The sequence below is a fragment of the Peromyscus leucopus genome, chromosome 4 (assembly GCF_004664715.2).
Source record: "Peromyscus leucopus breed LL Stock chromosome 4, UCI_PerLeu_2.1, whole genome shotgun sequence".
In the NCBI taxonomy this organism is placed as follows: Eukaryota; Metazoa; Chordata; class Mammalia; order Rodentia; family Cricetidae; genus Peromyscus; species Peromyscus leucopus.
The window spans coordinates 13,747,132-13,774,653 of NC_051066.1; the positions used below are offsets into that span (position 1 = coordinate 13,747,132).

General features: G+C 58.5%; 1 protein-coding gene across 6 annotated transcripts; it reads right to left on the minus strand.

The window, feature by feature from the left end:
* Nucleotides 1-1,658: 1,658 nt before the first annotated feature.
* Gpsm1 (G protein signaling modulator 1) lies at nt 1,659-27,522 on the minus strand. Of its 6 annotated transcripts, none has more exons than XM_028868819.1 (14): nt 27,340-27,522; nt 20,023-20,244; nt 18,909-19,044; nt 18,521-18,663; nt 18,009-18,132; nt 17,642-17,757; nt 16,985-17,140; nt 16,003-16,111; nt 14,945-15,068; nt 9,869-9,939; nt 9,087-9,266; nt 5,194-5,350; nt 4,569-4,777; nt 1,659-3,129 (listed from the first exon to the last, which is right to left on the minus strand). In XM_028868819.1, exons 1-14 carry the CDS (start codon nt 27,405-27,407, stop codon nt 2,923-2,925), a joined length of 2,022 nt encoding a protein of 673 aa, XP_028724652.1. In that variant the 5' UTR covers nt 27,408-27,522; the 3' UTR covers nt 1,659-2,922. The 6 variants fall into 6 exon arrangements, with proteins under 6 accessions (XP_028724652.1, XP_028724655.2, XP_028724656.1 ...); XM_028868822.2 differs by lacking the exon at nt 27,340-27,522 and adding an exon at nt 22,512-22,690; XM_037204673.1 differs by having other exon boundaries at nt 3,039-3,804; nt 27,340-27,487.

Here is a 27,522-nt window from a genome sequence, read left to right on the forward strand (position 1 = left end):
AAGCCCAGCCCTGAGGCATGGCTTTTGTCCCCTCAGTGCTGGCCGTAGACCCATAGGGTACTGCTCAGGGGCCTAAGGAGATGTGTGGCAGTGATGAGGGCCACATCACGCCTGCCTTGGGGGGAGGTTCATCTCCCAGCGTTTGACACGCCTTCAGGATGTTCTTGTGTTGAGGAAAACAAGCAGATACAAGACCAGGCCGGGCTTTCTGCAGGAGTTTCTGGGCCGTGACCTCCCACATTAATCACCAGCCCATCTGGCAGGGAAGGACCTGGGACAGGAGGGCGGAGAAGGCAGCTGAGGGGAGTGTGATGGTGACACAATGCCACCCTGTCTCCTGGGACCCAGCTAGTGATTAGCAGTTTGTTCTAGGCCGTGGGAGGCCGGGCGCACTTGCAGGCGGTGTCTCCACTCCATTACCCCGTCCTTCCCTCAGCGAGCACCCTGCTATTATCCCCACCCAGAGGCTCCTGTGCCATCTGTGCCAACTGTCACGGCCCCAGAGGCAGAGCCAGCCCCCAGCGCCAGCCTGCTCCCCGTGGAGGACACAGAGGTCAGAGGGGGCTGACTCCCTTGCGAGGAGGCCCTCAAGCGCAGGAGGCCAGTGGAACCTGGCGAGGTTGCCTTGTTGCCTTCGAGGGTCTGGACCAGAGTCCGGCTAGATTTGATGGTGCAGAGCTGGGTCTGGACCTGCTCTGGATGGGAAGTCAAAGCGCATGGTTTGGACTTAGCTCTGTGTGTGCCTTCTGCGTGCTGCAGCTGCTCCTCATCTGGGGCTGCTCCGGAGTCCTCCCTTCCAGGGAGGCTCTCCTGGACATCAAGGTTTCACTTTTAAGTCTCACCTTCCACACAGACCATTATTGCACGGTCCATACCCCGAACCTGGACCACTGTTCCCAATCATGGCGGCTTGGGGTTGTTCTGACTAAGTAGTTAGGCAGCCTGCTCCTTCCTCCCTCAGTGGAGACTTTAAGGTACCACTCCAACAGCCTCTTGGCCAGCTCAGTGTTTTCAGTGCGACTTCTATCGAGTGGCTCGGCCCTCACCATATCCCCTTCCCATGGCAGCTCCTTCCAAAGTTGGCCTCCCAGCACCTAAGCCTTTGCAGCCTGCCTGGAAGAGTTTGGCTGCCCCTAGAGCCACCACAGTGCTCCCGACTCCCAACGACTTCTCTAGGATACGTTATTGGTCTTAGCCTGTGTTGCCTCCTTTGGCCTAGGTCAGGCCTCTCCCCAAAGGGCCCAATCAGACTTGAGTTCCATGGGATGCTGCTCACCGCATGAACACTGAGGACAAGGCAGGCCCTCTCCGAGCTCCTCTGTGGCTTGGACTGGCGTAATCTAGTCCCGGTAACGTGCACTGCTAGGATGAAGGAAGCCCTGTGGCTGGAGCTAATCCAATCAGGGCGAGGCTGCTCAGAAGGGCCAGCCTCACCTGTGCGGTGACGTCCCTGGCTTCTGCTACCTGTCTCTGGAAAGGCAGGACAATGAACAGCAGAGGATGCAGCCCGTAGAGGCCCTGGCCCCAGCCCCTCATTGCTACCCACAGCAGGGACACATTCCTCACAACTTCGGCGTGTATGCTGGAGGACACTGCACTGGACAAGCCAGTCCCACGTCCTGGGAAGGCTGACTGACAAATTCCAACAGAAGCCACACTCACTTGGCAGACTTTTTTATTTTCGGGTCAAACAAAAACGTACCTCTCGGGTTGGAAAGAACCCGTGGATAACATGGCAAACACATGTGAGCAATAAATACGCATGTACATTCAAGTATGCAGGCGGCCACTGTGTCCCGCCCGAGACCCTGTGCTCTGGCATTTGCTCCTGCTCTTGGGGTGCTGTTGTCTCTCAGAAGGTGGGTCCCCAGGGCTGGCCCTTCAGGTTCCCTTGCCCTGGCCCCTCCTAGGCTGCAGGGTAAGAGGCCCTGGGGGTCCGAAGGTTGTACAGAGCCCTCCAGTAGGGCTACCTGCAGGATCTGCAGGTAAGAGCTGGGACCACAGTCCCCAAAGGTCTGTCTCATGGATGCCCCAGCAGTCTGGCCTGAATCTCCACCCCAACTACAGTGCCCTGTGTCCAACTCAAGGTAATGCAACTGGACCGACCCCTGAAGGAGAAAGCCCAGCTAGCATTTCCCTAGTAGCATGGGGTGGATGGTCACCGAGGGGACTGGAGGGTAGCTGAGCAGATTCCTCATGAATACCCACTGCCAGCTGGCAGGACAAGTCCTCCTAGGACAAGACCCTGCCTGTGGTTTTGGCTCGGAGGCTTGCCTTGTCCCCCTGCTGGAGAAGGTCCCTCCTTCCTCAGAGACCAAGTGCAAGGCTGGCGACTGCTTGCTCAGGGTGTCTGGACTTGGTAGCTGCCAATCTCCCGCAGCAGAGTTGGGCACAGACAGGCCAGAATAGGGCCTGCCCTGGGGAGGTGAGGCAGAATACTGAGTGTACCTCCTGCATAGCCATCCCAGGACCAGCTGGGGGACAGATCATGCCATGCCACTGTAGACCCCAGCAATCTTTTATGCTCCTGTGGGGAGCCAGGGTGAGTTGGCAGAGTTTCACATTTGGCAGGGCAGGGCTTGGGGGAGAAGGGTCTGGACAGCACCGGGGCTCGGGGCCAACATGCTGAAGGCCTGGCCTGGAGCAGGGCACGGCGGGGCCTGCGGGAAGCTAGGGGCCACATGGGGACAGAAGCATGCCCTCCCCCATACAGCAGCTCTAGCCTGAGCCCAGCACCCTGGGGCGGGGGTTCCTTGAGGGCTGGGTGCCCACCATCTGGCTCAGTGGGAAGGGGGTCGGGGGCTGAGCTGGCTCTCCATCATGGCCTAGGGAAGATTTGGCTTATCAAGGGGTCACGGCCACTGCGGACAACTGAATCCCCAGAGTCCGGGGCAGGGCATGCCTGGCTGGAGGGCTGAGGCCTTAGCTGGCACCTGGTGGACAGGGCTGCCGAGGTTCATGCAGCCCACTGGCCTCCTGCTCCGGGCTCCCAGCAAGGTCCACACGCTGCTCATCCATCCGCTTGGCCTGCACTCTCTGGATAAGGCTGAAGAAATCCTCGTCAGGCATGGTGGGGCCTCGGGGCAGCACGTCAGGCGGTGGGCAGCGCTGGTCATCAATCCTGGAGGACTGGGCAGACACAGTGGAGGTTGATGGCCTTGCATTTCGTGGGCCTTTGGAGGGCCTATCCTGGCACTGGGTGGGCAATGGGCTTATTGAAAATCTGAGGGCAGAAGACACTGGCTTGGGGGAGTAGGGCACTCCAAGTGGGACCTGTTTCAGCCACCTCTTGCCTCCCTGGTTCTGGGGCGGTGTTAGAAGCCCTGCCCTGGCAATGTCTCTTGAAGACATCTCCCCAGAGCTGTGGCTGGCCAACTAAGCAGCAAGGACTGGGTGGTATATTCTGGGCATAGAATAAGCCAGCCTAAGGCCAACTCCTGGGACCTGCTGATCCAAGGACCATACCCCTAAACTACCCTGGAACCTAGCACAACCCTGCACTGCCCTTGGAGGGCCTGGGGGCCACAGCTCAGAGCCTGTTGCTTGGAAATCACCACCACCATCACCGCTCCAAGCCCCAACCCGCCAAGGGTCTCCTTGGGATCAATCAGCTGACACCATGAGCTCTGCCTGTCCTGATGTGCAGGCTGGGGGGCCTGAAGGGTGTTGGCTTTTCTTCAGGGCCTGGAGCAGAATGGACTGGAGCCGATGCAGCTGATGGCCCAAGTATTGGAGTGGGCGGGGCTTCTCAGGAGGAGCTGACTTAGAGGAGGCTGCCGGGACGCTGCTGTGGTTCTGTCTCCTCTGTGAGAACGAACATTGATCTGGAAACTTAGCCTGATGCCGAGGCGGAGTGCCGGCCCTGGCCATTCCTGTGTCTGACCGGGCCCCACCACGTACATGCTCCAGTTGGGAGGCAGCTGGTCTGCAGAGTGAACCTACCACCCACCCTCTGTGCAGCCAGGCCGTGGGTAGGTGGCTCAGTTCAGCAGCACCCCAGCCTCAGCCCCCTCCCATACAATGAGGCCCATCCATGGGGAGCCCTACCCTGGTCTGTCTTCATAGGCCTAGGCATGAAGACCTTACCTGTCGGCCCCATGGTGTGTGGTCTTTTTCAGAGCCATTCCCTGCCCCTATTCCTCCAGCCAGCTGCCGATACCCCAGCTCCCCCTCCTTCCCAACTCCAGGGTGCCACTTGACCCTCAGTTTCCTCTGCCCAGATGTGGAAGCTGCAGTGAACATCCCTGGATTTAGGGACCTGGCAACCCCAGACTGAACTCCAGCACTGAAGTGTGCTGAGGCTGATGTCTCGGGAGGTGCTTGGGCCCTTGGCAGAAGGGAGGGTTTCAGGCCTGGGCATCTGTGGATGGTCCCTGACTCTGGCTGTGCCATCCTCATCCACCAGCTTGTTTCTGTGTCTTCCCCTGGCATCCCTCAGGCAAGGCCAGAGACAGAGAGACCACAGCTTGCTGTGGGCCTGCCAGGTGTCTATACTGCAGCTGGCAGAGGCCCACCGGAAGGCTGGCCTGGAAGAGGCCCCACCCCTTGTCTCCTGAGTGCAGGCCCACCTGGTACTTGATAAGCATGTTGAAAAACTCATCCCCTGGCTCCTGAGGGTCCCCGTCGCCTCGGAGGTGCCCCACATTGTTGAGGGTGATGCGTAGCCCAGGCAGGCTGCCCACGCTAGCCCTCTGGTCATCCAGCCGGCGGCTCTGAGAGCTGGCAATGAGGTCAAAGAACTCCTCAGTCTGTGGTGAAGCTGTCACGGAGGGCTGGGCTGCAAGGGACAGGCAGAGGGTGAAGCCTGGAGAGGGGCCACTGGGACCGCGGGCTTCTCGAACTGACCCAGCTCTCTCCACGGGAATATGGCCCCAGTAAGTCCCCCATGCCTGGGGCTGCTCCTAACCATCCTGCCCCTGCCCTGCCTCCCACCTCTGCCTCCTAGGACTTCAGGAGCTGACAGGAGAAAGCTCTGGCCTCCCACACGCTCAAAGGCTGGGATGCATAGACGCTGCGTGTTCTTCAGGGTGGGGTAATTACATACTTCCCAGGATGTAGCTTCAGGGACAGGCGTGGAGGGAGCGCTGGGTGATGGGGGCACTTTGCAGCTGGCCTATCCTGCCCCTCTGGACTGGGGGCTCATGGGATTAGTGCTGGATCTGGCTGGTGGGCCCACCTAGGCTCTGTACTCACCTGCCCTCTCCTCCAGGGTTGGGGCAGCTGTGGCCTCGGCGGCCCCTGCCTGGCCTTCCTCCAGGGGGCAACGCTGGTCATCCATGCGACTGCTCTGGAACTTACTCAGCAGGTCGAAGAAGCACTCCTCGTCAGAAGATGGGGCTCTGGGAATACCCTGGGTGGGGAGGGAGGCCCCAGTTCAGCCCTCAGTGTCTCAGGGTCCCAGACCTACTGGCAGGACTGCCCACCCTCGTTAGGACTGCCAGTGTATATGATACGAACACCCCTAGGTCCTCTGTGCGCTGGCTGAGGGGAGGGGAAGGGCTGGGCCTCTACAAGGGTCGAGGGTGGCAATACAGCTGCCTACGGCTGAGAGTTCCTTCCCGAAGAGGAAGAACTTCCTGGAGTCCTTGCCGCGCTCTAGATCCCTGGGCTGACCGGATGGCAGGATCTGTCCTTCAATGTGTGGGTGGCTAAGTGGGGGTCTAGGCTAAGGCCTAGGTCAGGGATGACTGTCCTGAGTCCAGATAAGTCATGCGGGTGGGGGAGGCTACTTCCAAAGGGAGGCTCTGGGTCTGTGAATCCTGGGCATCAGGTGACCACAGCAGGTTGTGCCGTTCCAGACTGTTTTCACATCCTTGGAGGGAAGGGGTATAACTCTGGCCTCCTCTGCAGGCTGGGTCTCAGAAGCCTGGCCTGGCTGGGGTCCTAGACTGGCAATGGATGGGCTGGGGTCCAGAAGCCCCTGCTGCAAGAAGCTGGAACCTGCCCCTAGCCCACCCAAGTCCACACAAAGAGCAAGGAAGCAGTGACTGGGAAGGTCTGGTTCTGCAGAGCGTGGCCTTCTGAATGCAGGAAGAGTTCCCCCAGAAGGCACTTCCCATGCCTGGGATTGCCCTGCACACAGAGGCACAGGCACAGAGAGGTTGCATGGCCTACCCAAGGTCACACAGGGGTAAGAACAGCACTGAGATCGGGACACAAGCAGACCCGGCAGACAACCCCAGCTTAGGACTGAACTCGGGACTCTGAAGGCAATGTGGACCCAGTCACGGGAGCTACGGACAGGGCAGTCACATGGCAAAGGAGAGAGACCCTACTGGATCTGAGTCCCCAGGCTGACCTTGCTCTCCTTCAGGCTCTGTCCTTCTGTGGCCTAAATGAGCTCTGCAGCCTGGCAACTGTCAGAGCCAGGAGAAAAACCAGAGCCAGAAGAAAAGGGAGCGCTAACATACACAGCCCAGCCAGAGGACACGAGCACTCGGGCGGAGCCTGCACTCCTCCAGGCCAGTGGAGGCTGCACAGGTATGTCTGGAGGACCGGACGTCTGCAGGGTCCAAGCTGCACTACAGAGAGGCTCTGCCTAGCAACACCCCACCCACCCCACCCCACACAGCCCCTGAAGGATCTGTTCTGAGACCCCTCTTGCCCTCACTCCTGAGCTGTCAAGATATGGTAGAACCACATCCAGGCTGGAGATTCGGGACTTGGACTCCCTATGCTTACTGCCCTGCCCCTCCCCTCATACCCCTCAGGAGCATGCTCCCATGTCTGAGAGGGTCTTGTGAGGACTGTGAAGGGCCTCCCTGTCCCCTGCCCCTGGCCCACAGCCTAAGTCTCTAGCTCTTTCCCGAAGGTCTGAGTTCCTCATGAGGTCTGACTGCGATCTGTACTGCTTTAGTGTAAGCCCAGGTCCTAGAGAAGTGGACAGACCTGGCCCAGCCCACCCCTACCTGGCTGACTGAAGTCCCTGCATGCCCAAGGACCCACACTCACACAGGATCACAGGCTCCCTCCAGCAGCAGCAATCAGGAGTTGTATGGGCGCCAGGCCACGTGCAACCCAGGCAGGATGCCAAGGTGCCAGGCACAGCCGCTATCCACCTGCCCGGAGTGCCAAGTGTCTCCTCACTGCCGCTGCTGGGACCCACAGTGTTCGCCGGATGCTTAAATAGGAGCTAGGGAGAGGCTGGGCTCTCTCGGTACCCGCCCTCACTGCTGCAGCTCACGGGTGCTTGAACACACACACACACACACACACACACACACACACACACACACACACCAGGGAGAAGAACACACACACACACACACACACACACACACACACACACACACACACACACACACACACACACACACACACACACACACCAGGGAGAAGAAGGCTGGGCTCTCCCAGTACCCACCCTCACGGCTGCAACGCACGAGTATGTCAGGACTCTCTCTCTCTCTCTCTCTCTCTCTCTCTCTCTCTCTCTCTCTCTCTCTCTCTCTCTCTCAACAATGAGCTGGCTTCCCCCCAGCTCACCAGAGCACACCCCTTGAGGCCTGTGGGTGGGCACGCTAAAGGCTGCGGGGGCGGACAGCTTACTTGAAAGCCCTTTCCCACCCAACCCCTTGGCCCCTGGGCTTCCTTCCAAAGCTAAATCTGGGCCCCTGGGAGACGCAGTCTCGCCCTCAGCTTTGCTCCTGAGGCCGCCCCAGGTGGACTCTCACCCTGGCCTGGGCAGGCCTTGACGTCGGCAGGGCGGCCCCTCGCCCCCCACCACAACCATCCATAAGCCCATGATGGATAAAAGACTGTGTGTTCCCTTCATAGCTCCCCGAGGCCTCCCTGAAACAGGAATAAAGTGGGCTGGAGTGGGGCTGAAGGCGGCCGCCCCGGCAGGAAGGGTGGGCTCCAGGCACTAAGAATAACCGAGGCCCCTACGCAGCAGCACAGGCTGCCTGAGCCTGTGGCAGGGCGAGGGTGTTGTGTGCCACTTCCTAGAGCCTCAGGACCCGAGTGCCCTGCACAAAGACTTCCAAGCCTAAATCCAGACTCTGTCTCTGGACCCCCACCAGCTCCCAGTGCCTGGAGATACTGCCCAGGCACAGTGGGCACCATTGGCCCCGGCAGGCCCCACCCTCCACCCACTGGCCACCAGTCTTGTAACTGACCATTGAGCTACCCATTTTACCATTTCTGTGTGCTGCCAGGAACACTGAGTGCTCCCAGGTCTGAGCTGTGGGTTCCTGCCGGGCCATACCAACCCCCGGCCAGGTCTCCAGTCCAGCTTTGATCAGGATGCTAAGCCCAGGTGGACTAGGTGGCACCTCCCAGCCCGGACCTGTTGGGACACTGGGCAGATGCCAACTCCCTGCTGTCCCTTCCACATCTGGCTCTCCAGTTGTGCACTAGCCACCCACCCAGCATGCCCCTCCACACGATGCCACTCCCCAAGACCAGGCACGTGCCCCCTCTCACACTGAACTGCCCCCAGCAATAAGGCCTTCTCCTTGGGACCTGCCCCATGGGCAAGCTTGGGGCCTTCCCACCCATCTCCAGCCACCCCTCACACCCCTCAGCTCAGGGACACCACTCTGCAACTCAGGAGACTCCTCAGGAGGCCTCTTAAACTCTGAGTCACATTGAGGGGTTGCAGGCGGTACCATTTCCTAGGCTCAAGGCAGAGGACCCCCAAACTGGAGCCCCTGCCTGGGATCCCTGAGTTCGGGTCTGTGCCCAGGCACTCTGGAGTGGGCCGTTCCGCCCAGCTTCTTCAGCTTGTACACCAGGTCTCCAGGGTCCCAGCAAGGCAAAGAAGGGGCCAGTGACACAGAGGGAGGCCACCTGAAGACTGGTGACAAGGGTGGACACTGAGGCCCAGAAAGAGACAGAGCCTGTCTGCAGGAAGGCCGGCCTGGAGTGTCCAGGAGGGCTCCCGGAGGTGCAGTTAAGAGCTCTGCACCTCACAGAGTCCCTGGACCACACAAGGCCAGGTGGAGGGCCCATCAGCTTACAGCTCTGCCTCCCTGAGTAAACAGTCCAACCTTGACCCCCTGCCTGGCAACCAGGCTGGATGGGCAGAGAGAGGGAAGGGAGAGCTCAGTATTCACAACCGTCCCCTCGACTCAGGAGGCACCTACCGTACGAGGCACCTGCACCCTTACGTCAGCGCTGTCCAGTGGAGAGTGGCTGCCCTCCCGAGGTCGCCTCTCGGTGGCATCTGCCCCTTCCTGGTACTTCCTGCTCCTCATGGGGAGGGGGAGCAAGTCCCTGCCTGGTCCCCTCCAGTCCCCTGTGTGGTGGGTGTCTCCATTTTGCTCCTGGAGAGGGAAAGGCAGGTTGGTCATGAGCCAGGGCAGTTGGAAACCAAAGTCCCCTCTCAGCAGGGGACTGGAGGAATGCCGACGTCCTTAAATGTCAGCCTTCTCATGCTGGGCAACAGGTGACCATAGGTGTCCCTGGCCTTGAACTCACGTTATGCCCCAAAGGTTATTTACAACTAGAAGATCAGAGAGGACAGGCTACAGTGAGCCAGACAGTACCCACACTAGCCCCCCCTACAGATTTGGGGTTTGCCAAAACCCAACAGCTTCTCCAACAATACCATCCTGCTCCCCCCCCCCCAGAGTCAGTCCCGTGGCAGGGAGCAGACAGGAACCCAGCACATGCCACCCAGGGAAAGCTCGTGCCAGAGTGTACAGTCAGAACACCTCAAGGGGAGTGTTGACAAATGGCTGCCGTAGGGCCTCAGGCTGCTGGGGGAGGGACATTTATCTCCCAGGGGACAGGGCCCAAAAAGGGAGTTGACAGCTCCGCAAACATTGCGCACTGGGCTCATTAACCCAGAGACCACATGCTGACCACGTCGCCGCTGCCATCTGTTCCGCAGTGCCCCCGCCACCAGCCCTGATCCCCAGCTCACCCGGTCCAGGGGGAGCCGTAGCAGGTCCCAGGTCTCAGCGCTCAGCCTCTGTGTCCTCTTGGGTCTAGCTCCTGAAAGAGACCACAGCCCGTCAGCCCAGTGCTGACCCAGAGCTCTGAGGCCACTAGCCAAGCAAGGGACCCGGGAGACTAAGGGTGCAGCAGTACTGCACCCAGGGGCCAGTGTTCATAAATCCCCGCTTGTGCAGGGAAAACAGAGTGTCTGAGTGTCCACTGAGCCATCTAACTGGGCTGTGGGCACCAGACCAGGCAGGCAAGGCTTAAGGACAGATCTGACCCTGAGAAGGGTGCAGCAGAGAGTTTTGGTATCCCCGCCATGGGATACTCTACCAAGCCACGCCCTGTGCTTCCTACCACTTAGTTGGTACTGTTCCTTCCTCCTGGAAGGCAGCCCGTGTATTCCATAGCATCCCCTCCATGAAGCCACTCCGAATCTCCCTATCCTACCTCCTGTGCCCACATGGGGATGGGGTAAGGGGGAACCTCTGGGTCCCTGGGGCTCACTGTGGACCACCCAGGCTGGAGTAGCAGTGACGTGGCTCAGGGCAGTCCCGCTGCAGGGCACTCTGGACACTGGACAACTTGGGGTGGGCACAGCCTGGCCGATGGTTTGAACTGGGCTCTGGGTTCCCACAGGGGACGTGTCGCCAGCTCCCAAGTCCACAACCACAGTTGGGTGGGAAGGAGCAACTGCCTGAACCCACGCTGCTTAGTGCTGCCACCAGCCCCAGGGGTCCCTGACCTTCATTTCTAGGTGGGGTGGGGAGCAACTTCACCCTGGTTCCCAGGCCCCCAGGTCCTTTCCCAGCACAGGCAGTGATGGAAAGGGGACTGGAGAAGCGAGCCTGGTTTGGGCAACTGCCTTGACCACCTGCAAGGCCCAGGTCCTGGGAGAACCAGCCAGGCAGACTGTCCACATAGCAGAGCCAGGTCAGCCGAGCCACAAAAGGACAGTTCAGATGGAACCAAGACGTGAAGAGACAATACAAGGGGGACACAAGGAAGGGCCAGTATTGGGCCCGGCCCCTGAAGAGGTGGCCTCTGAGGGAGCCCTCCACTGATGCTGCACGGGTGGACCCAAGCTGTGGTAGAGACTGTGCAGTCCTCTGAACCACAGCCCGCAGCTGGCTCAGGGAGGGCATCCTTCTGCAGACTGGGTGGGAGGCTCGCTGGGCCCAGCTAAATGAATCCTCTGTCCAGAGTCAAAAAGGTCAGGTCCGGCCACTGCTAATGGCCACGCCTCCTCAGCTGAGCCACCTCCACTGAGGCCTCAGACCCTAACCCCTCCTTCAGCTTCCTGTCCACCTCACCTACAGCACAAGGTCTAGAAACTTCTCCATTATGACTACCCATCCAAGGTGGACCATCCCTGTCTCGCGAAGGACCCTGACCTCTACATCTCAGGGAAAGTCATCCAAACCTATACGTGTTCTGTGTCCCAGCCCTCCCGACAATGGAAAGCACTCCATCCTCAGTCCATGGGGGCCGCTACTGGTAGTTTTACCTCCAAAGACCTAGAAACTGGCCCTTTTCTTCCAGGGTGACCCATGACAGTCCCAAACCTTGCCCTTCAGTCCTTTCTCCATGCCAGAACACAGTGAGCCCCTGGCTAGATCTGCCTCCCGTCTACTGGGTCTGCAGGTCCATGAGGTCCTCCCCACGGCCCCGACAGCTGCAGACACATCTGCGCAGCAGACTCAATACTCTTGCCATTTGCCTGGCTGTCACTCTTAGCACTACTAGCGGGCCTGCCTCCCAGATGGGGCATAGACTACGGTAGACAGAGCCAAGGCCAGAGGCCACGGCCTACGCGGCCCCTCAGACGCCACACCAAGCATAAAGCTTATCCTTGACCCAGAAGTGGAGAAGGACTTCCAGCGCATTTCCCTCAGCGAGCTGCCCTGTGCTCACACCACAATACTGGGCCCAGAGGATGAGAAGGGCTACAGATCACCAAGAGCAGAGGGCTTCTACTATGTCACTGTGTACATGGGGTAGCCTAGGCCAGAGCCATCGAGCCTGGCAGGGATCAGGGCTAGCTTTCCTTCTTCTTTGCATGCTCATCAGGATACACGAAACTCTGCCTGCATGATCCCCACACCACTGCATTCCTGATGGCATGAACAAAATAGCCAAGTATGCTATAAAGGTCTCAGAGAGCTACACACCCAGGGGTATGCAGGGGAAGCAGCTGGCAGGATAGTACCCCCACAGACTAGGACAGTCTGGGGCTGCTGCTTTGCTGGCTGAGAAGGCACCACCAAGGGGAGGTAAGGGGGGCGCTCTATTTTCTTTCACAGGAGTCCCTTGTTTACACTCATCAAGTCAGGAGAGAAAAACTGAGCCTTTTCCTGCCTCGAGCGCACTGGCCACCATCACACCTACAATGTACACCATGCTCAAAATACACACTGCTCAGCTCAACACGCACTCACCCATCACTGCCCAAAGCCCAAATGTATGTCTCCCCCATTGCCCACTCAAACCACTGCACTTCTGCAAGCCCACAATGAGTGCCTTGTCCTCCAGTCCCACAGGCCACACCACATGTAAATACCACACCAGACTGAGTCTAACAACTAAAGGCCACGTCTCTCCTGGCTCTGACTTCCCTCCAGCCCTAGCAGAATGCATTCCCCGGGCCCGAGAGACCACCTATCCCCAACCCTGCTGGGTCTGTGCCCTTTGGGGTACCCACCTAGCCCCCTGAACCAGAACCATTGGGTGTGCACCTGCCTAGCTCCTGGTCCGTTTACAGGAGGCAAGGACAGCCCTTCTCAAGTGTCTCAGCTGAGTCTAGCTCTCTCCCGGCTTCCTGACCCTGCTCGTTCCTTGCTCACCTGAGTGGGGGTCTCCCTCAGGGCCACTCAGACTCTCACAGTGCCGGCCTGCCTTCAGCAGCTGCATCCCAGGACGTCAGGGCACCAGATCCCTCTCCCTGATGTCTTCCTTGGAGGATAAACTCTTCCCCAGTGTCCAGGGCCCGGCCGTTGGCCGCAAGGAGCCCTGTGGGGAGGAGACTTCCGGGGGCCCCGGCTGGGAAGGGTCTGGTATGCAGGGCAGAGCAGAGGAGCCAATGTGGGGAGGACAGAGCTGCCTTGTCCCTGGCCATTCACTCGTGACTTGCCCCCCTTTCCCTTAGCTTAGAGGAGGAAGAAAGTCAGGACGAGGAGCTGGCCGCCTCTGTGGGAATCCTTCCAGAAGCCGGCCAGCCCTGCTCAGGGTTCTTGGGCTGTGGGCTGTGTTAGGAACTCTGTACAGAGCTATCTACCCTGCGAAAATGGGTATGGACCCACACCATCCCACCCCATTCGCCACTGCATCCCTTGCCACACGGAGTGGCTGAGGGTCCCAGAAGCCTTTGCTCCTCTCCTCTGTCCCCCAGCCTTATTTTCCAGGCCAGGTCATGCTGAAAAATCCCAGGTTTGAGGAACCGGGGCTCTCATGGCAGCAAGTATCCTTGCTTCTGGATGTCCTGAGAGGGAGGCTGGAGTCAGTGGGTGCCCCTGGGAAATCACCCATGAATAGCTGGGGTTCCACTCCCGGCAAACTCAAGGAACATGGGGCAGCTGGCTCCGTGCTGGGGCTTGCTCCCCCCCTCCCCCAAGCCCTATGAGGCTCCAGACGCCAACTCAGCACAGCACCCTGCATCCACCCTGCCCCTCCTTTGTACGTGTTAATGCATTTGCTTTGTGGGGAACATTTTGTCCTTTCATTCACTATGTGTCTGACCTGATGGGACAATCATCAGCTTGAATGAGGTCACTGGAGTGGCTTTGCCTGATTAGTACTCCAGGCAGGCACGGACTGGCTCCCTCCAGCCTCCCAGAAGCCCCTCCTACAGGGCAGGGTGATGGACACTCTGGCTGCTTGGGAAGGAGCCATTTCCTGTCTTCTCGTCATCAGCCCTGTGGTGCCACCAGGATCATGGAGGGAGGGGCTCTAGGTGACCACAGGGTCCTCACTGTCTCAAGGACGGTGCAGAACTGACCACTCTCCCTCTGCCATTGGTGTGCCTGGCTACTGACTATCACTTCCGCCCCACATCTTTCAGTTGCCCCTTGTGATGGATTGAATGGGAAGAGCCCTCATAGCCCATGTTTGTATGCTTGGTCCGTAGGTAGTGAAACTGTTTAGGAAGGATTAAGAGGCGTGGCCTTGTTGGAGGAGATGTGTCACTTAGAGTGGGCTTTGAGGTTTCAAAAGCCCATGCCAGCCGGGTGGTGGTGGTGCACGCCTTTAATCCCTGCACTTGGGAGTCAGAAACAGGCAGATCTCTGTGAGTTCAAGGCCAACCTGGTCTCCACAGCGATTTCCAGGACAACCAATGTCTCACAGAGAAACACTGTCTTGAAAAACCAGAGAAGAGACAGAGACAGGGACAGAGACAGAAAGACAGACATACAGAGAACTTCAAAAGCCCATGCCAAGCCCATTTTCTCTCTCTGCCTGCAACTTTTGGATCAGGTGTGCACCTCAGGTGCCTCCCAGCACCATACCTGCCTGCCTGCTACCACACTCCCCACCACGATGGACTAAGCCTCTGAAAACAAAAGCAAGCCCCCAGTTAAATGGTTTTTTCCACAAGCATTGCCTTGGTCACGGTGTCTCTTCACAGCAATAGAACAATAACAACTAAAATACCCCTGAGCCCTGATTTGCCCCGGTGGGCTCCATTTGTGCCCCAGAACTCTGGACACCCTGTCTCTCCCCACACCACAGTGCAGCACAGTTCTGTGTCCACCTCTCTCTCCTACCACTGTGAGCTCCCCTGGGCAGTGGGCAGTGGTCTCCCCTGGGCCCAGAACAACGGTGGGAAGAGGGGGTACTCAGATGAGGTAGACTCTTCCTTTACTGAGCAGTTGCTAGTGCCTCCCTTTCTGGCAGACCCACCCTGTGCCCCAAACCAAGGGTCAGTCCTGTTGATCTAATCCTATGTCTTTTCCCCTGAGTTTCTCTCTTGCCATACCCCTGCCCGGATGCTGCTCTGACGGTCCCTCAGGCTGAGCCAGAGACCACGAGGACGCAGACCCCAGCCCTCAGAACCGGAACTCACCTTGCGCCTCATAGCCAGCCAGATCTGGCTTCTCGGCCGCTGCTGGGCTAGTCAGCCGGCCCAGTGCCAGCTGCAGCTGAGCAATATTCATGCGGGCTGTGAGCTCTCCGTTCCGGTCTCCGATCTGAAGCAAGCAGGGGCGAGTAGATGGGCAGGTGAGGCCTGGGACTGTGCTCTCTTAGTGTTGGAGGTAGGGCTCCAGCACACCATCCTTGGCCTGCTGGACAGCCTGAGCTGACCTCAGACCTCTGGATTTTTTTAGAGGGCCAGTGCCCGCTATCAGAAGTTGACTCTGAGGGTCCATCCCAGATGTTCCGGATGGCCTCTAGTCCACCCCAGAAGTGCTCAGGGTCTTGGGAGACATCCTGTGATTGGTCAGCCAGTCTTCTCTTAGGTCCCACCAGCCTCAGGCTGCACCAGTGGGACCCTCTTGAGTACAAGCCCAACGTGAGGAACACAGGGAGCCACAAAGCTCAGAAGTCTCCAGAAACCGCTGCTTGCACTCATCAGGATGTGGGACTGGTCACCCCGTGGAGGGGTCTCCAGACAGGCTCCCTTCTGCTCTGGATCATCCTATCTGATAGGACCATCCCATCTCACCTGAACCTGGGCGCCCATGAAGCTCCTTGTGATGCTCTTGGGACTTAAGGCCCACCCTTAGTTAGGGAGGGCAGGTTTCTTGGGATGTCTCTGCACTGTCCACAGTAGGGGGGGACTGAACAAAGAGGAGGGAGACTCGGCTACCTAGGGAGCTCCTGGACGCTAGAACCTCTGTCTTCCTGGTCCACCTCTAAGAGGTTACTGCCAGCAGCCCTATAATCCAACATGGCCCAATTCTATCAGGGGCTGGAGGATGGAATCCACACAGGGGGCAACAGCACTCCAAGGGTGGAAAACAGATCCTTGCTTCCCCATAAACCCACTGACCCCTGTACACACGAGTGGGAACTGTTCTCTCGGGGACCCAGTGTTCAGAAAGGCCAATGGGGGCAGCCCAAGAAGGAGATGACGGGCTGCTGAGGCACCAGCAGAGGCCTAGGGGCGTGGGCCCGGCTCACCTCCTGGGAGATCTGCAGGTGTTTCTTGGCAAAAGTCAAGGCCTGCGCGGGGCTCCCCATGGACACGTAGGCGTTCCCCAGGCTCCAGCACGCCCGGCCCTCTCCCACCCTGTGAAAGGTTAGACAGTCACACCTGCCTCCCAGGACTGCCTGTTGCCCCAAGTCCCTGCCCCTCTCCCAACCCTGGTACACAAGGTACCAACAACACAGTGAGTCCTCGGCCACCGAGGGGGCCCGCTGGCCCCGGCCACACTGCTGACTGATTCACCCCCTCTAGGGAGAAGCATCAACCACCTGCACTTTTATTCTTCCTTGTTGAAAGAATTAACTTGATAAACCTGAGTTTGTGGCCAGCTTACCCTGGGGCCAGTTGTGGCCTCCATATGGCCCTCAGGGCTCGGCCCTTGGGTTCTTTTCCTCAAAGCCTGGCTCGCCCCCTAGTGGCCAGCAAGGTAATATCTCCTGCGGCTTGCTCTACACTGGTTCACCCAGGTCCAAGTGAGCCATGAATCGTTCCTTTTATGAGACATTTTAGCTGTCCCCATTGCTGTACGGCTACTATCTGTATCTAGTTCCAGAAAACTTCCATTATTTGCCCCTCCCTGGGGCAGAAAGTCCCAGGGGATAGGGTAGCTCTTGGAGAATACCCCTCACTATACCTGCCCCTAGGCCTGTGGCTCTGAGACCCTGCCTGCAATCACAGATCGGCATGGAAGGCTATTCCAAAGTTGGAGGCCATGAGATTTATGTTGCCATGGGGAGAGGGATGCAGACCTGAGTGGTGGGAAAACCTCCCTCCACCCCAGGTCCTGGTAAGGGCCTCTTTGAGCCTTGCACCTACCGACTTGCTTAAATTGTTTCCCACTGAGGGAAGGGCTGAGAGCCTTGGTGGGAGGCTGCTCTGACCATGCTGCGGCCAGCAGGGGAGCAGGGACCCATACCCACTGTAAGCCAGTCCCGCCAGGGCCTTGCCCCCACACACCTATCAGCCAGCTCTTGGGCGATGACCAGGTGCCGCAGGTGGTACTCAGCAGCACGCTCGTAGTCCTGCAGCAGCGTGTAGGTGTTGCCCAGGCTGTAGCAGGCCTGCGCTTCCACTGCCTGGTCCCTGAGCTGCCGAGACAGCTGCAGCGTCTTCCTGTGCAGAATGAGAGAGTCGTCCCTAAGTGGGTGGCAGTTCTCCCCTTTCCTCCTCAGGAACACAGGTGGCCACAGCATTTCATTCACAGCACCAGATGCACGTGGGTGCACGGGCTCCCACTGGCTAAGGAACCGGTGGGCCACAAACCACGCTGAGCTGATGACACTTTACAGGGGATCCAAGACCGAGTGTCCACAGTTCAGAACCATGAGACGAGCATGGAGGCCCCCCAACGGGCCCAATCCTGAAGTCTCTACCTAGGAAGCAGCTGCCTAAGAACTTCAGCACAGTTCGGGGACACCCATGAGTATCATGCATTGGCCTTTTTCAGGGTAGCCAGGGTCCCCAACTGGCTCTTGAGAATGCTAAGTGATCAGTGCCCGCCCCCCACAACATGGGGAGGGGCATCTCTGCAGCCTGGTGTTCAGTGCACCCCAAGACTGCCCTCTGGGATGGGCATTTCTGTGTGGCCCATCATCCACTGCACCCGGGGCTTACTTGTAGTGTTCGGCAGCCACATCAAAGCGCCCCAAGAAGATGTGGGCATTGCCCAAGTTGCTGTAGGCCCTCCTCTCGGCTGCCTTGTCTCCAAACTCCTTGGCGATGGCCAGGCGCTGCAGACAGATCCAAGTCCAGAGATGATCACATAGTCCTGAAACCCTAGACACACTGCCAGGGATGCCTCCCTGATAGGGTGCTGATTTGATCTGAGTGTCCAGGGAAGCAGACGGGAACCCCAGGACCAAATACAGTAGGAGCTGGGGGATCAGTGGGGTTCCGCAGCTTCCCTGATGTTGAGGACAATGAAGTGTTCCTCAGGTTTCCTGTTGCAGCATCCCTGCCCCAGCACCCAGGCCCAGCTCACCTCTTTGTGGAAGGTTGTGGCCTCGTTGAAGTTTCCCAGAAGGTAGTGGGTGTTACCCAGGTTGCCATAGGCCCTGCCCTGGGCCGCCCGATCACCTAGTTCCTTCACCAGGGACAGGTTCCTCCTAGGGGGACCAAGTCTGTCTGAGCTGTGTCCTCCCCAGCACCAGGAAAGTGGCTTACATCTCCTCCCCGTGAGGCTGGAAAGTAGCAAGTAGTTCTCCCAAGATACAGGGTGGCTCAGAATGGGTTCTTTGGCTCTGAGGACATCTGAGCTTCAGGGCTGGAGGTCTGATCAAAACCTACCAGTCCCTGATAAGTATGTGGGAGGGGAAGGGTGGCCATAAAGCATTAGGGCTGGATACATGTGGGGATGTTTTGTCTGGGATCCTGCCCAGTCCCTTGCCTGGCCCACATTGGCTTAAGAAGTGTCTGTGGAATGCAGGGGCATCCAGACAAGCCTCGGTCCCATCGGTCCCCACCCTGTGGCGCCAGCCCACCCCACTCACTCACTCATAGAACTCAGAGGCCCTGTGGAGTGTCTCACGGACATCAGGTGGCAGGTGCCCAGGGTCCTGTGCAGCATTCCAGGACAGCTGTTTGCCCTTGGCGTGGTACACATTTCCAATGTTGTAGAGTGCTCTCGCCTCCCCAACCTGTGGGCAGCAGTGAGGTATGAGAGCACGCTCTACAGGCCCCCAGGGAACTCATCCCAAGGTGCCCTGGCTTGCAGGGGCTGGGTAGTCCCCTGGCCTGCTGGGTCCCTGAGAAGGGCAAACCCAGTTCCACCCCCCACCCCTTCTATCCTCTGCCAGGCCCACTGTTCTGTCTGCTAATGTCTGAGGTTAAGAGCCTCGGCAGGGATGGGAAGAGCATAGGATCCAGGGGGCCAACCACCCACCTTGTCCCCCTGCTCCTGGGCAATGTCCAAGTGTCGCTGGCAGCAGACGATGGCCTCATCGAACCGGCCTAGGACCTTGAGTGTGTTGCCGAGGTTCCCGCTGGCCTTGGCCTCCCCCATGCGGTCGCCAATGGTCCTAGAGGGCAGGAAGGAGTGAGGAGCCGGGCATGAGTCTAACCGGGCCCTGAGCTGAGCAAGAGCCAAAAGAGCCTTGGAGGAGAAGGTCTGGCAGTGGAGAGTTAGCTCTTCACACTCATTGGTGAACCCTTGTTCAGGCCACTGGCACCAGATCTGGACTGAGTGTTGAGGATGGGATGGGGGGGGGGCTCCCTGGTGAGCAGGGTCACCAGTATGGGCAGGGCTGGGAGGATTCTGCCCCCTATCTAGGAAGTCAGGGTGGCTTTGAGGCCTCAATAACGAGCTAGGTTGAATGTGGAACAAGGGAAGGCCCTGTAGGACACAGTGGGAACCAAGAGTCAGAGGTTGGATAAGACTGGAGACATTGGGGTAGAAACTCAGGAATGGTAGGACATTTAAGAAGGGTGTGTGCAGGAGGAAGATCATAATCCTTTAAGGAGCCAACAGTGGCGCACGCCTTTAATCCCAGCACTCGGGAGGCAGAGCCAGGCGGATCTCTAAGTTTGAGGCCAGCCTGGTCTACAGAGCGAGATCCAGGACAGACACCAAAACTATACAGAGAAGCCTTGTCTCAAATAACCAAATAAATAAAAATAAAAACCTTTAAAGGGTTAGAGTTCAGAGGGAGAACAGGAAGCCCCTGGGGGCAAGACCACTCCTAACAGAGAAAATGGCAAGGAGTAAGCCTGAACCCAAGACCACAGAAAAGGAAGACCTATGGGTGGTAGAGACATAGTCCGGGGAGAAAGAGTCACAGCAGGTACAGGAGGCCAGACAGAACACATAGACAGACACATGTTCATACACACACACACACCCCTTGACTTGAACACAGACCTCTAAGGGGTCCCCAGATCCCCCTCCCTGGCCAGGGCTACCCGCTGGGCTCTCCAGGCTCTGAGACATCAGCACCTTTCAAACTCCCCCGGGCAGGGCACCAGGCTCGTACCACCAGGCCACACTTCGCCATACTCACCGTGCCAGCAGCAGGTCATGTTTGTGGAACTGCAGGGCCCGGGCATACTCCTTCAGATAGAAGTAGGCATTGCCCAGCTGGCTGTAGATGGCACTCAGTGTCTTCAGGTCCTCGGTGCCCACCTGCACAGCAGCCTCAAAGAAGGCCACGCCTGCCTTGAAGTCCCCCGCCTTACACAGCCGCTCGCCTTCCAGTGCCAGCTCCAGACAGGAGGCCTCCATCCTGGGCAGAGAAGGGGGATCACGGCCCATCCCTTGGGACCCTCTGTGGTCACAACAGAGACAGTGTTCTGCAGCAGCTGTTGCCTACATCACAGCCTTGGTCACAGACATGCCTGCTGGGGATTCATGCCTCAGAGCAGATACCGGACCCAACAGTGCCCCAGCTGTTCAGCTTTCTTTGTCCCTACCCGTTTGGTTTTGTTTGTTTTTTTGTTGTTGTTGTTGTTTTGTTTTGAGATAGGTTTTCTCTGTCCTGGAACTCACTCTGTAGACCAGGCTGGCCTCGAACTCACAGATCCACCTGCCTCTGCCTCCTGAGTGCTGGGGTTAAAGGTGTGCGCCTCCACCACCCAGCTTCACTTTTCTCTCCACTGTTTGGGTCAGATTCTCTCTATGTGGCCCAGGCCCAAGCAATTCTCTTGCCTCGGCCTTCCCAGAAACTAGATAGAATAAGAGACATGTTGTATTGTGGGCCCAGATCTGAATAATTTTTTGTTGTTGTTTTTTCGAGACAGGGTTTCTCTGTGTAACAGTCCTAGCTGTCCTGGAATGTACTTTATAGATCAGGCTGGCCTCGAACTCACAGAGATCCGCCTGCCTCTGCCTCCCAAGCGCTGGGATTAAAGGTGTGCGCCACCACTGCCAAGCCTGACTGAATAATTTTAAAGTCAATATCAAGTGCCTTGTTGCCCAAGATGCTGGCTCCTCCTGTGTGTCCTGAGAATCAGTCAACAATCCAGAGCGCCGCAGGGAAGCCATGGAAAATCAAGGACAGAGATGCTAGGCATTTGAACCAAAGGTTCTTTGACACAAATCGCAAAGTCACATCCACTGTATTGTGTTATCAAGAAAATGGGGCATTTTGAACTTTCCCAAGATAACAGTGCCACGTGGATAGACGGTGGAGTCAACGGACCCGAGAAGCTGGCACACGCATCTGCATCCCTGGGCTTAGAATGCTGTAAATCCCATCCCCCCTGTGCCCACACGCCAACACCCCAGGGACCAAGCCATGCTGTCAAGTCCCTTTGGTACCCCAAAGCCCACAGCGCTCACACCTCCTTTTCTGTAGTAGAGCCACCACGTGCAAGGTCCCTGGATTTCTAGAAGTCAACCACTGGCTGCCCTGCCCTTCTCTCCTGACATCGTAAGATCGGGTACCAGGTGCCTCCACTCTCCCCAGGGAGTGAGAACATGAATTCTCAAGAGACACGCTCCTGCCTCTCAGGCTTCTGGTACCTGCCATCACGCTCTAGTCCGGGCTTTTCTTGCCAGGGCATCTCTGGCTGCCACACAGTCAACTCACCACACACCCATGCTGTGCCAGTTAGGACCCTGCTTCAGTGTGGGTGCCACCCTCTGGGTCTGTCATAGGAAGGCTCTGGAGTCCTGCCCCTTCTAGACTGTGTGTCCAGACATTTCTTACCAGGGCTGAGGCCCAGGCATGGCATCTGAAGGGGCCTCAGTCTGATGCTGTTAAACAGCGACATAATCAGAAAGGGGTGTGCAGGGCTTTCTTTACACACACACTTGGCATCAGGGAGATTGGGCTTCTTGCTGGACCCCCACTTCTCTCAGGGGTCAGAGGAAGGCATGTGACCTTAAGACCAGGAAGCCAGGCCCTTGGGCTACCCACCTACCCTGTTATGCCGGGGACTCCCATTCATACCTGCTGGACTCCCTGACGGCCACCTTACCAAGCCCTCTGGGAAAGGCCATCAGATGCCACGTTGGCCACAAGAGCCGTGGTTACTGTGGCAACCAGCCACAAGACATCTTCTCTCCTGTGGCCAGTGCCAAGTTCTGGCTTCTTAATTAAGGCCTATCTGTCCCTGCCCCATGGTTCTGAGCAGCCAGATATGGCTCAGTTCTGCTGGCCTTCTAGAGGACTGCACAGGCGTGTCTGCCACACGGGGGTACTACTGATTAGGGGGAACTGCCATTACACCCTGTCACCCTCCTAGCCCAGTGATTTGGCACCCAGAAAGCAAAGGTTTGGGAGAGATCTGGGGAAGAAGCCCTGGAGAACATGCCAGAAGGGGCATCAGTGGGGTTACTGTGTCCCAGATGGGGAATTAACTTGGGCCATAACACAAAGAGCTCCTCCCGACAAGACACCCCTGAATCATGCCAAACACCCACCTCTGACTCCTGTCACTTGCCCAACCTTTTTCTCTGCAGGTTCCTGTCCCTCCCCGACACTCCCAAATCACGCCTGGACCCACTCAGGCACCCAGCCTTGAAGCCTGGCGCCTGCCTGGTCCCCACCTCTTTCTCTGTAGGTTACGCATCTTCTGCACATACAGCCACAGCTCCAGACCCACAGGCAGCAGCAACGGGCGGGGGCGAGGGGCACCATAGACCACCTTGCACACAGCCTTCTCGGCTAAGCTCAGGGCCAGAGGCTGGCCCTCCATGGCTGCAGCCTGCATCACAGCTCTGGCCATGGTCCCAGGGGACGTGCCAATCTCAGGCTCCAGGCTCTTCAACAGCATCTCCCTCTTTCCCCGGGTGTGACGTGGATCCAAGGATCAAGGGCAGCTCAGTCTGGATGGATGAGCACTTATGGCAGAGGGGGTGGGGTGGGAAGCCTGAGGTAATCCTCTGCTGCCCTTCTGTCCTCCTTGGGGGCTGGGCAGGGAGCACGGAACCAATCCTTCGGCAAACTTTTACGCAGGTCGGACCCAGGACCCAGGGACTTCAGGAGTATTAAGATGGGACGTAGCAGCCGCTGGCCACATTAGTGGTGAGAGGGTAGGCGCAGTGCACGAGAACCCCCCCCCCCAATCGAGCTCTGCTCCCCACCTGGTGCTGACAGAGGTTGGCAGAAAGTCAGAGTCTCCCGCCTGGAATGCCGGCTAGGAGAGCCTGTCCCACGGCTGGGCGAAGCTAGGACTCTGGACAAGGTTGGTACTTGGAGTCTTTACTCCCTCCGGCCCCTGGCGTTGGCTCTGCCCTGGATCCTGGCATGGGCAACTCAACCGGCCTGGGACATGGAGTCCTCTTCACCCCGCAGGACTCTTCCTGAGCGCCGTTACACTCGCCCACCTCTTCAAGGTAAGTTCCAGGCTCAGGGTCCCAACCAGGGCCACACAGGGTTTGCAGAGGCTGTTCCAGGGAAGCTGGGATTTTCCTCTAACTTCTAATTTCCCAAACACCTTCTCAGCCCTACCCGGGCAAAGGGAGGGACCCCAAGAATGAAGGGGGGTTTACCAACGTCCACAGAGGACATTGGCCCCCAGCATCAGGGCCCAATCCAGTGCCTGAGGGCAGTGTACTGGTAGCCTCTCACAGGCCTTTCCCTAGACTACGGCCCCATTTTGGCCCCATCCCAGTGCTGACAGGACCATTCCTGGAAGCCCTCCAGCCAAGCTACACGCCTTTTGGCTGTGGAACCCAGAGACAAGAATGAGGGGGTACAGCTGCAGTCACAGGAGACTGGACAGCAGGGGTAGTACTCTCCCCGAGACCACTTTGGGCTCTGAGCAGAGACAGTACCCCAGAGAAGGCTTCCAGGCCCTGGACAACTCAGTTCAGGGGCTCCACTTCTAGAACACCTTGGCCAAGAGTATCAGGGTAAGCCTGGAACTCCCGAGGGGACGGGGCTCTCTTGGGCCTCCCTGCCTCCCCATTGACATACCTGCTCTGCTTTCCACCCCCCTCCTGCCCTCTTGGGGCCAGCCAGTCTGATGCGGCCGAGCAGAGAAGTTCCTGGAACCTCTGTGCGCCCATATCACCTCGGCAGGCCTACAAGGTACTGCTCATCTGTCACTTGTCAAGGTGTTCATATGCCCAGGTAGCTACAGCCATTTGAACAAACAACTGCTGGGTTATCTGAGGCCCCTGAAAGACCTGTCCACTCCAAGGATCCCTTGAAATCCTGCCCTCAAGGCTCCAGACCACAGTTATCTAGGGTTTGGAGCTTAGTGTCTCCCACTGGCCACACCACCCCAATCCTGGGAGTGAGCAACTTCTTCCCAAAATGTATCATCTGGCTAGACGGACCTATTGCTGAACAGGTAAACAGCAACCCTTCACCTCATCAAAGAGGATGGCGCTGCCTACCCCAGCTGACCCACCTCCACACTGAGGTCCTGACCCCAAGTCATGTCACCAACTGGGCCACTTTAAATGGCTCACAGCCCTGTGCTGTTCCAGATGTCAAGAACAGTAGGTCACAGCAACCAGGAACCAGGCCCTGTCTGCCATATCCCAGCCACTGCAGCAGTAACTGACTCCCTAGTGGCCAGCCACATTCTGCTCATGTCCCTCTGGCCTCCTGATCTCACCTGCCTGTCCCCTTAAGACTCCTGGTGTTGTCTGGTACCCACACCAGCTGGCTCCTGAGCACTCCAGTTCTAGCTACCTGCATTTCTGCCCGCCTCCTTCACTGAAGAGCAGTCACCTGGCACTGGTCCCTGGCCAGAGGCTTGAGAGACCCTTGCTCACAGCTGTCCGTCCCAGCTCTTCCCATTCAGCATCTCCGAGAAGGAAGTCCCACTGACATTCCCTCAACAGCCAGGGGAGGAAGGAGAGAGAAAGAAGTGGGAGGGCTGGGCGGGAGCATGGCGGGAGCAGGAAACTGCTGTGGGCAGGGGTACCTCAGCTTCAGGAAGGTACCTAAGGATCAGGCCTGCAGGGATGTCTGGGGCCAGGATGGGGAACGGGCCTGACTGGGACAGTGCCGAGGGAAAACCACAGAAAGAGGTGGCACAGTGGGGTAGAGCGCTCGGCCATGCAGCCCCAGAGGCCTCGCCCATGCCGAGGGATGCCATGCCCAGGCACCAGGGGCCTCTACCCCAGGAGCAGCTTTTACAAGGACACCCAGTGTGTGCTCCCCCGCCACTCCTCCCTTCCCAGCCTCACTCAGCACTTCGCCCCTCACCTCTTGGGGCTGCGAGGCTGGAAGAGGATTTGCAGAGACGTCCTGGCTACTTGTTCGTCTCTCTGGGACCCTCTATCCCAAGCCCCTGTTCTGGCCCCAGCGTCAGTGGACCAAGATTCTCAACAGAGAGCCTCCCCACTTTACACCCCCACCCCCCACCCAGGGTCCAGTCCCTCTCTACTCTCCACGAGGAGGTGGTAGTTCAGGGACACATTTGTGGCTCTTCTCAATTCCTCAGTCCCATTTTATTTTATTTTTTGGCTTTTCGAGGCAGGGTTTCTCTGTGTAGTTTTGGTACCTGTCCTGGATCTTGCTCTGTAGACCAGGCTAGCCTTGAACTCACAGAGATCCACCTGGCTCTGCCTCCTGAGTGCTGGGATTAAAGGCATGTACCACCACCGCCCGGCCTCAGTCCCATTTTATAAGTATCAAACCCTCTCAGTGAGAGTGGGGATGTTCCTGGGAGGGTGGATGGTGCAGAGAATGTCTCCCAGCAAGACATCCTGTATCAGCCCAGAAAGGCCACAGGAGTTCTTAGATCAGGTGGACCCAGTTCACCTAGGCACCTATGTACCCGAGTACCCATGCCAGCATGCAAGCTTCCCTGGACACCCTGGGGTTCATGTGGGGTCAGGACATGCTTGGATCTCTTCCTTCTTAGTTCCAGAGGCCACAGGTTGCTGGGCCTGACGGTAGCGACTTTCCTTCGCTGACTCCTTTCTAATACCCTCTTCAAAATGCTTCCGGTGCGTCCCATCTGCCTATCTAAGCCCAAGACTGGCTGTCCAGGCCTGGCTGTGATCCCTACGTGGTGACCAAATAGCTCACGGGCCTCCTGGAAGGCCCTGTGGGAAGGCTCTTGGCTGCTCAGCTTAAATCTGGTCCCAGCTCAACCCTCTCAGCTCAGCTTGGGTTTCAGCTTGGAGGGATGCCAGGCTGAGCTCAGGGCCTCAACCAGTATCCTGAATACTGTCCCTAACCAGCGAGAGCTACCCAGGGCCTGAATTCGGCCTAGCGAATCACCACCAGGGAGAAGTGAGGGCAACGGACACAGCTTGGAGACCTGTGTTCTCAATAGTCTCCCTCCCCGCCCTCCCCTCACACCCCAGCGGCCTGATAGATACCTCCTTCTCACAGGTGGCAGGTCCTGAGGTAAATGTGACCCTGCACAGCTTCCCCTCTCAGGGGACTCTAGGAAGAAGCTGCCAGCAAACCTCTTACCCCTGCACCAAAACCAGGAGGCAGAGGACAGGGCTCAGGCTTGATCTTCCACACCACACAATGGGGACACTGTCTCTGAGCTGCAGGCAGAGTAGAAGGGGGCGGGGGAAGTCCTCTTCTCACCAGCCACCAAGCCTTCATTTTGATCTTTGGAGGTACTGGGCCGAGCTCGGCTAGCTGATGAGCCACCTCACTTGGGGCAGATTACTTCAGGGTTGGCCCCTAGCAGGATCAGAAGAGGTGGGAAGCCGAAGCTCACAGCAGGGAGCCGGGCCTTCTCCTAGGGCTGGGGACAGTCTGCAGACCCTGCCCAGCACTCAGGCCCTTCGAGCTCAGCATGAGGCCAGAGTGAACTGGCGGTACCCGATCCACTTCTGGAACCAGCACCTCGTGGGGAACACCCTCATCAGGCCGGAGTCACCAGGGAGGCATGCGGCCAGAAGCAGGGCTAGCCTGTCATACCCAGTGGGCGTGGGCACAGAGCACAGACCGCTGGCTCACCTGTGAACCTACCTGGAAGGCAAGCGCCTTTGTAAGGAGGCTCACACCCACCTGCCTGGCCCAGGCCCAGGTTCTGCTGGCCTGAGGCTGGGGATAGCTCGTGAGGGCAGGGCCCCATCATGTCAGCCTGGGTCGTGACCATGTCACCCCAGTACCGGGTCATGGCAGTCTCAGGCTTGAGAGGCGAACTCCTGGCCACGAACCCTGCCATCCCTGGCTATTCAGGGGCCCACAGAGCTCGGTGGAGGACTGCCCCCCTCGAAAGCCCCTCAAGCATCGGGACGGGGTTGCAGGCAGAACCCAGCCCCCAGCCCCTCTGCCACGGGGCCGATCTTTGGGCCCCGAGTCCCCACCGCCCCCCGCGCAGAGCTAGGGAGGCGCGTCCGCGGCCACGTTGCGCGCCACCGCTGCAGCCTTTGTTCTGGGCCGGCAGCCTCCCGCCCGCGCCAGCCGCTCGGGTCCCCGTCCCCATCCCGGTCTTCGAACTACCTGGAGTAGAGGCGCCTGGCGGCCGGGCCCGGGAGCTCGTCGGCCGCGGGCGGGGCTGGGCTCGCCATGAGTCGGGGACGCGCCGAGCAGGAGCACCGCCCCGCGCTGCGGCCGTCCGCCCGCCGATCTGCCCGCCTGTCCGCGCGTCCGTCCGCCTGTCCGCGCGTCCGCGCGAGGCGCCGA

Excerpts from the sequence above, each read along its gene's own strand:
- Gpsm1 (XM_028868822.2), bottom strand. The coding sequence starts at position 22,690 with ATGGCCAGAGCTGTGATGCAGGCTGCAGCCATGGAGGGCCAGCCTCTG. Across the intron at positions 16,112-16,984 it reads GCCCAAGAGCTGGCTGATAG|GGTGGGAGAGGGCCGGGCGT; the intron begins GTGTGTGGGGGC and ends AACCTTTCACAG. Across the intron at positions 9,940-14,944 it reads GGCTGGCTATGAGGCGCAAG|GAGCTAGACCCAAGAGGACA; the intron begins GTGAGTTCCGGT and ends GGTCTCTTTCAG.